The sequence below is a fragment of the Scyliorhinus torazame genome, chromosome 9 (genome assembly GCF_047496885.1).
Source record: "Scyliorhinus torazame isolate Kashiwa2021f chromosome 9, sScyTor2.1, whole genome shotgun sequence".
Taxonomy (NCBI): domain Eukaryota; kingdom Metazoa; phylum Chordata; class Chondrichthyes; order Carcharhiniformes; family Scyliorhinidae; genus Scyliorhinus; species Scyliorhinus torazame.
This window is the reverse complement of record NC_092715.1, coordinates 188,232,212-188,245,613: the sequence shown is the minus strand read 5'-3', so window position 1 is coordinate 188,245,613 and position 13,402 is coordinate 188,232,212. Positions and strand designations below refer to the sequence as shown.

The window sequence follows — 13,402 nt, the reverse complement described above, 5'->3', positions numbered from 1 at the left end:
TCTCAAACACATCAAATTTAGTTAAGATCTTAGAGGTTTTCTTGTCATGATATATTAATACAGGTTGAAAATCCCTTTTCTGAAATGCTTGGAGCAGAGTGTCTCTCGGATTTCAGAATATACTGCGCATGTGCAGCACGTGTTGAGAACTGTGTATGTATGTGTGGTGCAAATTGGGAACTGCGCATCACCCGGGAGCCTTGTGGGATTTCCCACTTAGAACATCATGTCAGCGCTCAAAAATAAGTGCAGATTTTGGAATTTTTCAGTTTTCAGGTAAGGGATGCTCAACCTGTATTTCTAATTAAAAGTGTCATAATTTTTAGTAGAAATATGTTATTTTAAAGATAAGTGGTCTTTTTTATGATTTAAGAATTCAGAGACAATTATTAAAATTCACTGTTTCTAGAACTATGAATTGCATCTGTCCAAAATAAACAGGCATACCTGTAAAGGAACGTTCACATCGGCCGGCTTTCCACATCTTAATTGTTTTGTCAGCCGATCCAGTCAACATGAAACCTTGTTCAGGTAGTATTTTTACTGCCCATACTGCTGCAGTATGACCCTAAAAAGCAAAACACACTTTAAAATAATTCCACATCGAAATAATGCGCTTAACCATTTTTGTTAAAAGGCTAGAAAATAAGATATACCTGTAAAGTCATCAAACATTTTTCATTTAACCAGACTTTAGAGGTTGTATCCCAAGATCCACTAAGTAATGTCCCAAATTTTCCAGCTGACAGACTACAAACTAGAAGAGAAAGAAAATGCATGAAAAACTGTATACTGTGGATCCTAGATTATCTATTAAAAAAAGACGGGAGATAGGTTGGATTTTGGACTTGGTTTTGAATAAACTACAATACAGGTTTTAAATTGATTTTGCACAGGCTCTAGATCCAGTCTAAGTTGTTACCTAAACATTCAGTATTTGGTAGAATTCAATTCCATGCAATTCTAATACTCAGCCACAAGTCAGTCAGACTCGGTTAAGAAAGCAGGAGACATCAAAATCCCGATACTTCTCTTCAAGAAAACAGCATAATTTTAAGAAACGGAATAACCTTCATCTACACAAAGTTGAGAAATTGATTAGATAATCTTAAGAAAACAATCAGGATCTAAAGCTCAGTCAGATGAAGGTTAGAAGAACTTTTGATCACCTACCAAGTGTCAGATTGGCTCAGTAGTTACCACTCCCATCGAAGTCAGAAGATTGTGTATTCAAGTCCTACTCCAGGACTTGAGCACATAACCTAGGTTGGCACTTCAGTGAGGTTGTAAGACAGCACCACAATACATTTTCAGATTCAATGCGACATTGTGTTGCCCAAAAGATCCCACAGCATTCTTTTGATGAAAAGCAAGAAGTTCTCCCAGCATCAGTTAAAATGACAAAAAAATTAGTTAACTGATCATTCACCTTTATTGTTGCTTACGGAATATTGTTGAGAACAAATTAGCTGTCTTCCAAACGTACATACCCAGAGAACAAGTTTCAAAATTAATTACAAAACACTTTGGAATACACTGCAGATGAGAAAGCAAAGTCTCTCTCTCAATTTCCATTGACATTTCTCCACTATGATATATAATCAAAACTCAACAATATTAAGTGTCCAAGACTATCTAAAATTATATCGTTCAAAAAATACACATTCATAAAATTTAAGTGCATTTTGACATTACAAAGTGCAGTACAGATCAGTTTATTTCAATACAGTACACGCCGTGTCTACCATTGTAAATATAACCTGTAATGGCAATGCAAATGAAATTAGTATGATACACAATACAGTAACAAGCCATTGGTCTCATTAAATCTGTGACATAAATACCTTTATTTCCCCAAGCAACTATCCAACTTCCTTTCAAAAACATCCACTAGAAAATTCTGGTTTGACAGGTTTTTGGTAGAAAATCCCATATTCCAATTCCCTCTGTGTAAAGAATTTGTTTTTAAACTCACCCTCTGAAGTCCTTCTTTAAAAAAAGAGCCACTAATTGTGGACATGACCAGAACATGTGGACATGGTTAGCTGGTCCTCCTCTGCTCCTCTCATATTTATCTTCTACCTCTGTGCAGAATCTGCTCATTCTTTCCTGTGTTATATGGGCCCTATGTACTATCTTGAATTGTATTAAGCTCATCCTGGTACATGAAGACATTGTATTGACCCTGTGCATAATTTCACTCCATATTCCCTATTCCAATTCCATATACAACTCTTCCTCTCACTTATTTTATTTCTTTAATCAGTGTTTTCTTTGTTCCCATCAGCCATTTATAAATGTTAGAAATTTTCCCATCTCCCAAATCATTTGGCAAGAGCAATATATCAAGGAGGTTGTTATCTGGTAACCGAGGGAAAGAGGACAACTCCTTTTCTTACCAACTTTTGTAATTGAAGATATTTAAATTTCTCCTTCTTCTGCTTTTTATGTTTTTCCTCAATTCTTCAAAGTTCCCAAATCTACCCTCTAAGAATAAGTCTTACTTGTCTCAATCCCTCTTTCTGCCACTGTTTAAACGTTATATCCAATCTTGTTTTGGTGAATCGGTGGTTTCCATAAATAGAGGCTAGCATCTACTAAATACCTCCGTATTTAAAACGTTATCACAAATTGTAGAGGTAGAAATATTACCTGGACCTCCGAGGCTATTTTTGGAGTATCAGAAGGGAAAAGAGCCGACATGGTGGCCTTTGCCACGTTGATTGGCCAGAGGCCAATAGTATTTTATTATTGATCGATTGTTTGTATGTTGTTATGTATATCCTTTTCTGAAGAAAAATATTTTTTAAATGATCTGAACTGAAAGTGAGATGAAAGTGACTCCCTTGACATGAAGGGGGCACTGTGGCACAGGACCAAGGACCCAGTTTCAATTTCGGCCTTGGGTGACTTGTCTGTTTGGAATTAGCATTTTCTCCGTGTGGGTCTCGTCTGTACTCCGGTTTCCTCCCACAATCCAATGATGTGCAGGTTAGGTAGATTGGCCATTCGAAATTGCCCCTCGAGGGGCTGGTTCAGCACAGTGGGCTAAACAGCTGGCTTGTAATGCAGAACAATGCCAGCAGCGCGGGTTCAATTCCTGTACCAGCCTCCCCAAACAGATGCCGGAATGTGGCGACTAGGGGCTTTTCACAGTAACTTCATTGAAACTTACTTGTGACAATAAGTGATTATTATTATTATTAGCGTCCACAAGTTTAGCTGGGGTTACGGGGATAGGGCAGGGGCATGGGGCTCCAAGGATCGGTGCAGACTCGATGAGCCGAAGGCCTCCTTCTGCACTGCAGAGGTTCTATAATGTGACAAGAGCGTAACATCAAGGAGCCGTAGCAAAATTGAAGTCAATGGGAATTGGGGGAGAACACTCCACTTGTTGGAGTCATTCCTAATAGAAAGATTGTGCTGGTTGGAGGCCAATCATCTCAGATGAAATCTGGCCTCTCATTAACATTTTGCTACCAGTGTAAACAATCCGTTATTATCAACCTCATTACAATTTCTTATAATCTTGTTGACTCTATAAATTACTCCCTTAATTTCCTCAGCTCTAGGGAAAAAATATTCCAAATTTCCAGCATAACTGTCAAACCTCACCCTAATAAAGCCAACCTATCCCAGTAGTTACAATATTGACATTGCCAACAAAAGTGCAAAACTATCAAGGTTTATCCTGTCCACAAAAAGCAGGATAAAATCAATCAAATCAATTACCGTCCCTTCAGTTTACTCTTGATCGTCAGCAAAGTGATGGAAGCTGTCATCAACAATGCTATCAAGAGTTAGCACTGCTGCCTCACGGCACCAAGGGCCCGGGTTCGATCCCAGCCCCGGGTCACTGCCCATGAGTTTGCACATTCTTCCCGTGTCTGCCTGGGTCTCAGCCCACAACCCAAAGATGTGCAGGATATGTGGATTGGCCGTGCTAAAATTGTCTCTTAATTGGAAAAAAATTATAATTGGGTACTCTAAATCTTTTTTTTTTTTTTTTTTTTTTTTTTTTTTAAATGCTTTCAAGCAACTAGGGCAACTTGGCTCCTGGCCTCATTACAGTGCTTGTCGAAACATAGACAAAAGAGGTGAATGACTGCCCTGATAGCAAGGTAGCATTTTACCACATGGTATCGAGGAGCCTCATCAAAACTGAAGTCAATAGAAATCAGGAGGGGAATTCCCCACTGGTTGGAGTCATAACCTAGCACAAAGGTTATGGCTGTTATAGAGGCCAATCATCTAAAATCCAGGATATCACTGCAGGAGTTCCTCAGGCAGTGTCCTCTGCCCAGCTATCTTCAGCTGCTTCATCAATGACCTTCCCTCCATCAAGGTCAAAAATAGGGATGTTCACTGATAATTGCACAATGTTCAGTACCATTCGTGACTCCTCAGATACTCAAGCAGTCCATGACAATAGGCAGCATGACCTGTACAATTTGAGGCTTGGGCTGATAAATGGCAAGTAACATGTGCACCACTCAAGTGCCAGACAATCATCATCTCCAAGAAGAAGGAATCTAACTTCTAACCATCCGCTTGGCATTGAATGGCATTACCATCGCTTGATATCTCACCATCAACATCCTTGAGGAGGTTACCACTGACCAGAAATTTCACTCTACTAGCCACATACTGTGTCTTCAAGGGCAGTTCAGAGGCTGGGAATCTGCAGCAAGTAATTCACCTCCCATCTTCTCACAGCCTGTCCATTATCTACAAGGCACTTGCATGAATGAGGTTGGCTTCAACAACACTCAAGAAGCTCAACACAATCCAGAACAAAACAGCTGACTTGATTGGCATCCTATCCACCCCATTAAACATTCATACCTACTACCACTGTCATAGAGTGCACCATGATACACTGCAGCAACACACCCAAGGATCCTTCTACGGCAACTTCCAAACCCAAGGGCTCTACCACCTCAGACCAGACGCAGGAAACGACACTACCTGCAAGGTCTCCTTCAAGCTACCGACACAGGGTAAAAATCCCTTCACTGTCGCTGGGTAAAAATCCTGGAACTCCCTTCTTAACAGTGTATCCACACACCAGATGGACTGCAGTGACTCAAGAAAGCAGCTCACCCCCAACACTTCCAAGGGAAATTAAAGAGGAGCAATAAATGATGGCCTTGCCTGCAACGCTCATATCCTATGAAATAATTAATTCAATTACTTTTCTATTACTATCACATCCTTCCGATATTGGAGTGTCCCAAACTACACACAATACCCTAAATGTAACTTTACAACTGTCTTGTAAAATTTAACATTGCTTTTGGTTTCCTTGTCTTTGTATATAAAACCAACTTTATTTAAAATTCCTGAAATCTAAATTGTCTACATTTCATCTTCAGTCCGCAGGGAAACTCCACTTAACTTTGCAATTAATTTTATGTGGTTCCATTAAACATAATTTCTTACAAGCTCAAATTTAGTGCAATTGTTAAAATGTTTCCTGTATGGGAGAACTGTTAAAGCAGATTTCATTGAATCTGATCAGCACAATTGATCAGAAACATAAGCAGCAACACCATAGCTTGGAAGCAGTAATAAGTCATGCAAACCAGGAAGGTCTCTGACAACTGGGCAGGGTAAAACCAGCACACTTTACTTCAGTACCCAAGATTAGAACATGGGGATGAAGGCGAGGAACATAAAATAATTTGCTTGAAAGTTGTGTCTCAATGTGGGGCAAAGTTGGGACTTCCGGGTGCGGCGATGACCAGCTGAGTCGCACGTTTCGGCAGCTCCCGGTGAAACGGACTTTTGGGCTCTTGATAGGAGCCCCAACGGCAATTTTGACGGCTAAAAACACTGTGCGGTAAACCAGAAGGGAATCCCCCCTGGATACGGATGAAAAAAGGAGAAAGTGGCCGGATTGCAGTGGATCCTTTAGAACAGCGGCAAGGAAGGCAAGCAAAAACCAAGATGGCGTCGGAAGGTGGCAGTTTAACATGGGGCCCTGAACAAGAGTTCTTGAAATGCTGTGTGGAAGAGCTCAAAAAGGAGATGAAGAAAGAGCTGTTGGCCCCAATACTACAGGCGATCGAAGGGCTAAAGGAGGAACAAAAGACCCAGGAGCGGGAGCTTCGGGTCGTGAAGTCAAAGGCAGCCGAGAATGAGGACGACATACAGGGCCTGGTGGTGAAGACGGAGACGCATGAGGCACATCAGAAACGATGTGTGGAAAGGTTGGAGGCACTGGAGAACAACGCAAGGAGGAACAACCTGAGGATTCTTGGTCTTCCTGAAGGTGCGGAGGGAGCGGACGTCGGGGCATATGTGAGCACGATGCTGCACTCGTTAATGGGAGCGGAGGCCCCGGCGGGTCCGTTGGAGGTGGAGGGAGCATACCGAGTGATGGCACGAGGACAAGAGCAGGAGAAATTCCCAGAGCCATAGTGGTGAGATTCCTCCGTTTTAAGGATAGAGAAATGGTCCTTAGATGGGCAAAGAAAACTCGGAGCAGTAAATGGGAGAACGCGGTGATCCACGTTTATCAAGACTGGAGTGCGGAGGTGGCGAGAAGGAGGGCGAGCTTTAATCGGGCCAAGGCGGTGCTTCATAAAAAGAAGATAAAATTTGGAATGCTGCAACCGGCAAGACTGTGGGTCACATATCGAGGGAGGCACCACTACTTTGAGACAGCGGATAAAGCGTGGACTTTTATTGTGGAAGAAAAACTGGAATGAGCGGGTTATTAAAAAGAACGTTTGAACAAAGTGGTGGGGCGAATGTGGGGGGTGAAGAGGGGGGTTAAAAAGGGGGGAAAGAGGAGTTTTATGTACTAATCCTGCGATGTGGTAACTTTTCTCTCTTCCACAGGTGGTGATGGGAGGAGGAGGGGAGGTGGAGGAGATGGGGCGTTGGCCATTGGGGGCGGGGCCAAGGGAGAAGCGCGGGCTTGGTTCCCGCGCTATGATAATCATGGCGGGAATAGAGAAGCAGGAAGGAGGGGGCGTCGCACGGTGCGAGCCGAGGTCACGGGGGGGAAGCCGAGGTCGGCCAGAGTTTGCTGACTTCTGGGAGCAACATGGGGGGAGTAATTACGCTAGCGGGGGATCTAGCAGGGTGGGTGGGAGGGGGGAATTACTGGGTTGCTGCTGCTGGGGAGAAGGGGGAGCTGGTATGGGAGGGGATGGGCGGGGGGGCACCGCCTGGGGGAGATACAGCTGCGTGGGAACCGGATGAGGAGCTGGAAAAAGGGGATGGCTAAAGGGGATGGCTAATCGACGGGGGGGGGGTAGGAAGCCCCCCAACCCGGCTGATCACGTGGAACGTGAGAGGGCTGAACAGGCCGATAAAGAGGGCACGGGTACTCGCACACCTTAAGAAACTTAAGGCAGATGTGGTTATGTTATAGGAAACGCACCTGAAACTGATCGACCAGGTTAGGCTACGCAAAGGATGGGTGGGGCAGGTGTTCCATTCGGGGCTAGATGCGAAAAACAGGGGGGTGGCTATATTAGTGGGGAAGCGGGTAATGTTCGAGGCAAAGACTATAGTGGCGGATAACGGGGGCAGATACGTGATGGTGAGTGGCAAACTACAGGGGGAGACGGTGGTTTTGGTAAACGTATATGCCCCAAACTGGGATGATGCCAATTTTATGAGGCGGATGCTAGGACGCATTCCGGACCTAGAGATGGGAAAGCTGATAATGGGGGGAGATTTTAATACGGTGTTGGAACCAGGGCTGGATAGGTCGAAGTCCAGGACTGGAAGGAGGCCGGCAGCAGCCAAGGTACTTAAAGATTTTATGGAGCAGATGGGAGGTGTAGACCCGTGGAGATTTAGCAGACCTAGGAGTAAGGAGTTCTCGTTTTTCTCCTATGTCCATAAAGTCTACTCGCGAATAGACTTTTTTGTGCTGGGAAGGGTGTTGATCCCGAAGGTGAGGGGAACGGAGTATACGGCTATAGCCATTTCGGATCACGCTCCAAACTGGGTAGACTTGGAGATAGGGGAGGAAACAGGAGGGTGCCCACCCTGGAGAATGGACATGGGACTAATGGCAGATGAGGGGGTGTGTCTAAGGGTGAGGGGGTGCATTGAAAAGTACTTGGAACTCAATGATAATGGGGAGGTCCAGGTGGGAGTGGTCTGGGAGGCGTTGAAGGCGGTGGTTAGAGGGGAGCTGATATCAATAAGGGCACATAAAGGGAAGCAGGAGAGTAAGGAACGGGAGCGGTTGCTGCAAGAACTTTTGAGGGTGGACAGACAATATGCGGAAGCACCGGAGGAGGGACTGTACAGGGAAAGGCAAAGGCGACATGTAGAATTTGACTTGCTGACTACGGGCACTGCAGAGGCACAATGGAGGAAGGCACAGGGTGTACTGTACGAATATGGGGAGAAGGCGAGCAGGTTGCTGGCACACCAATTGAGGAAAAGGGGAGCAGCGAGGGAAATAGGGGGAGTGAGGGATGAGGAAGGAGAGATGGAGCAGGGAGCGGAGAGAGTGAATGGAGTGTTCAAGACATTTTATAAAAAATTATATGAAGCTCAACCCCCGGATGGGAGGGAGAGAATGATGGGCTTCTTGGATCGGCTAGAATTTCCCAAGGTGGAAGAGCAGGAAAGGGTGGGACTGGGAGCACAGATCGAGGTAGAAGAAGTGGTGAAAGGAATTAGGAGCATGCAGGCGGGAAAGGCCCCGGGACCGGATGGATTCCCAGTCGAATTCTATAGAAAATATGCGGACTTGCTCGCCCCGGTATTGACGAGGACCTTTAATGAGGCAAAGGAAAGGGGACAACTGCCCCCGACTATGTCTGAAGCAACGATATCGCTTCTCTTAAAGAAGGAAAAGGACCCGCTACAATTCGGGTCCTATAGACCTATTTCCCTCCTAAATGTAGATGCCAAGATCCTGGCCAAGGTAATGGCAATGAGAATGGAGGAATGTGTCCCGGGCGTGGTCCACGAGGACCAAACTGGGTTTGTGAAGGGGAGACAGCTAAACACGAATATACGGAGGCTGTTAGGGGTAATGATGATGGCCCCACCAGAGGGGGAAACGGAGATAGTAGTGGCGATGGATGCCGAGAAAGCATTTGATAGAGTGGAGTGGGATTATTTGTGGGAGGTGTTGAGGAGATTTGGTTTTGGAGGGGTATGTTAGATGGGTGCAGCTGTTGTATAGGGCCCCGATGGCGAGCCTGGTCACGAATGGACGGGTGTCTGCATATTTTCGGCTCCATAGAGGGACAAGGCAGGGATGCCCTCTGTCCCCATTATTGTTTGCACTGGCGATTGAGCCCCTGGCGATAGCGTTGAGGGGTTCCAAGAAGTGGAGGGGAGTACTTAGAGGAGGAGAAGAGCACCAGGTATCTTTGTATGCGGACGATTTGCTACTATACGTGGCAGACCCGGCGGAGGGGATGCCAGAAATAATGCGGATACTTGGGGAGTTTGGGGATTTTTCAGGGTATAAATTGAACATGGGGAAAAGTGAGTTGTTTGTGGTGCATCCAGGGGAGCAGAGTAGAGAAATAGAGGACCTACCGTTGAGGAAGGTAACAAGGGACTTTCGTTACCTGGGGATCCAGATAGCCAAGAATTGGGGCACATTGCAGAGGTTAAATTTAACGCGGTTGGTGGAACAAATGGAGGAGGATTTCAAGAGATGGGATATGGTATCCCTGTTACTGGCAGGGAGGGTGCAGGCGGTTAAGATGGTGGTCCTCCCGAGATTCCTCTTTGTGTTTCAGTGCCTCCCGGTGGTGATCACGAAAGCTTTTTTTAAAAGGATTGAAAAGAGCATCATGGGTTTTGTGTGGGCCGGGAAGACCCCGAGAGTGAGGAAGGGATTCTTACAGCGTAGCAGGAATAGGGGGGGGCTGGCACTACCGAGCCTAAGTGAGTACTATTGAGCCGCTAATATTTCAATGGTGAGTAAGTGGATGGGAGAGGAGGAGGGAGCGGTGTGGAAGAGATCAGAGAGGGCATCCTGTAGGGGGACTAGCCTACAGGCTATGGTGACAGCCCCATTACCGTTCTCACCGAGGAACTACACCACAAGCCCGGTGGTGGTGGCTGCACTGAAGATTTGGGGACAGTGGAGACGGCATAGGGGAAAGACTGGAGCCTTGGGGGGGTCCCCGATAAGAAACAACCATAGGTTTGCCCCGGGGGGGAATGGATGGGGGATATGGAATGTGGCAAAGAGCAGGAATAATGCAACTGAAAGATCTGTTTGTGGATGGGAAGTTCGCGAGTCTGGGAGCGCTGACCGAGAAATATGGGTTACCCCAAGGGAATGCATTCAGGTATATGCAACTGAGGGCTTTTGCGAGGCAACAGGTGAGGGAATTCCCGCAGCTCCTGACACAAGAGGTGCAGGACAGAGTGATCTCGAAGACATGGGTGGGGGATGGTAAGGTGTCAGATATATATAGGGAAATGAGGGACGAAGGGGAGACTATGGTAGATGAACTAAAAGGGAAATGGGGAGAAGAGCTGGGGGAGGAGATCGAGGAGGAGCTGTGGGCAGATGCCCTAAGCAGGGTAAACTCGTCGTCCTCGTGTGCCAGGCTAAGCCTGATTCAGTTTAAGGTATTACACAGGGCGCATATGACTGGAGCACGGCTCAGTAAATTTTTTGGGGTGGAGGATAGGTGTGCGAGGTGCTCGAGAAGCCCAGCGAATCATACCCATATGTTTTAGTCATGCCCGGCACTACAGGGGTTTTGGATGGGGGTGACAAAGGTGCTTTCAAAAGTAGTGGGGGTCCGGGTCGAACCAAGCTGGGGGTTGGCTATATTTGGGGTTGCACAAGAGCCGGGAGTGCAGGAGGCAAGAGAGGCCGATGTTTTGGCCTTTGCGTCCCTAGTAGCCCGGCGCAGGATATTGTTAATGTGGAAAGATGCCAAGCCCCCGGGGGTGGAGACCTGGATAAATGACATGGCAGGGTTTATAAAGCTAGAGCGGATTAAGTTCGTTCTAAGGGGGTCGGCTCAAGGGTTCACCAGGCGGTGGCAACCGTTCGTCGAATACCTCGCAGAAAGATAGATGGAATGGAAAAAAGAAGGCAGCAGCAGCAGCCCAGGATCGGGGGCGGGGGCGGGGGCGGGGGGGGGGGGGGGGGGGGGAGGAGGAGGAACCAGAAGGACTCTCAGGGTTGTTAATATATACTGTATAATATGTATAGGTCGTTGCGACAGTTAATTATATATTGGACTGTTAAATTATATTTTTGGAGAGTGTTACTTGTGATAAGGCAGTTGCCAATTAGGGTTAGTTTTCATTTTTGTTATTTATTATTTATTCATTTTTTGTTTATAAAATAGGTCATTGTTATTTGTGTTGTTATAATATTGTGTAAAGGATGCACAATGTACTGTGTTGGTTGACCAAAAATTTTCAATAAAATATTTATTTTTAAAAAAATGTGGGGCAAAAGTAAGATCAGGCTATACAGTGGTAATACCCATAATTGAACTGCCAAAGTTCTTGTAATGAATTACAACTGGGTCAAGGTACTAGAAATGCATCAGGCCCAGGAAAATATAATTAGAACCTTCTGAAATAAAGGGAATGAAACAGATGAAGAAAATCTATATGAATCAGTAATAATCACCATTTCTGGGATTTGTTTTCACTAGTTAAGAACCAACTAATCTCCAGAGCAAGTATATTTTCAATTTGTAGGTTGTAACGTCTCTAGTTTGTGCTGCTGTAGAATTTTATCACAAAGCAATTTGAAAAAACTTCAGACATCATAATCATATTCCATTTATGTACAAACTTTTTTTTATCATTACAGCACCTCTAACTTGTATCATGAAACTATGACAGGTCAATTCCTTTCCTGTAAATATCTAAATTTTCTGCTGTGCGTTTTATAGGGTCATTACAAATTAGCATTAGTCAAATTAGGAAACAGGTAAAATAATGAACTCTCACCTGTATTTTTATGTCCCTTTAGAATGTACAATGGTGCTGGGCTATCCAAAGTGAAAACACAAATGTTATGGTCATTGCCTCCGGTAACAATCAGTCCACGAGGGTATGTGTCATTGGGTGCTATGATGCACACACAAGACACAAAATTTGAATGTCCATTCATACAGTGCCTCTCTGTAAAACCCCTGTTTGGACTGAAATAGAAGCAATCCAGTTAAGTTTTTTCACCAGAATGAGATAATGCCTCAAAACTGTAAAACATTACAAGTAGCATTTCATCAAATAAGGCCTTGTAAACAATGTAAGTTAAGGTATTGTGACCTACAATCTGCTAATCTGGACAACTTTGTTTGAATAAGGAAAACATACACATCAAGAGTCACAATATGATTAATACTGCAAGTAGGAAACAGGAAACCAGATTCCATTGTTTAGAAAACACAATGATTAACTAGGATTACACATAACTTGTAATGTCAGAAATTATTTCAGACACTGAACACCTGACTGATTTTCCCTTCCCTAATCTGAAGGCTATCTGTAGCGCCTCATCTATTACCTAGCTAACATCTAATCTGGAATTTAAAGATCATAAGAAACAGGGGGAATAGGCCATTCGATTTTCTGGTCTGCAAGGTTGCTTTGCTGCTATGACAGATTCGCCAATCATGTATCTGCTTGAAATTTGATGTACTACCTCGTATCCCTCATATTGTCTCCATTATTATGTAATGAGCTTTGACAAAGTGCTGAATTGTGTCCCATTTTTATTTTTTAATTACAATGTGGTTGCAAATTGGCCTCTATCATGCCTTTATTTCGTATTAATCATTAAAGCATTAACTTCAATCCTGTTATTTCTGTTATGGTGGGGATTTATGCATGTTATTTCTATTTTTAAAACAAATTTCATCCAACTTGTTACTTTGCCCAAGCATATCTTCCTAACAGCATTATGGGTGTACCTATACCACATGGACTGTACCATTTCAAAAAGGCAGCTCACCATCACCTGTTCAAGGGCAATTAGGGGATGGGCAATAAAAAAAAGTGCTGGTCCAACCTGTGAGTGAATATTAAAAACGTTCCTCCACTATTTATTTTTAAGTTCTCTGCACACTCATTTATACAACTTCCCCAATTTTCTGCATTCTACAAAATGGTCCTTTAGTTCACCGTAGTCAAAAACAACTGAAGATTGTCATTTTATCTGCTCAAAGTTGTTTTCACAACCTACCTGTCTAGGACAGCATGAGTGAACTAATTATGATATGTTTGAGGTATTTAAGACAATGTGCTCTATTTTGAACTGACTAATGATAGGTGGTGTTCAGGACATTAATAATTAGCACATGTCTAAGTTTGTACAAAGGGGTAATTGTAAACACTTTAGGGAATCCAGGGAAAGTCCATCTAAATGACTGCATCAACAACTTATATTTAGAGTAATGAAACATCCCAAGGCACTTCACAT

At 44.2% G+C, this 13,402-nt stretch overlaps 1 protein-coding gene across 1 annotated transcript in view; it reads right to left on the bottom strand.

Annotated features, from left to right (window-relative positions):
- The window catches only part of plaa (phospholipase A2-activating protein), a 63,288-nt gene that overhangs the window by 44,331 nt on the left and 5,555 nt on the right, over positions 1-13,402 (bottom strand). Inside the window, exons 2-4 of the mRNA XM_072516905.1 lie at positions 11,929-12,122; positions 657-757; positions 448-568 (exon numbers count right to left, since the gene is read on the bottom strand). Of these exons, the coding sequence (XP_072373006.1) occupies positions 448-568; positions 657-757; positions 11,929-12,122 (416 nt within the window). The remainder of the gene's footprint in view (positions 1-447; positions 569-656; positions 758-11,928; positions 12,123-13,402) is intronic.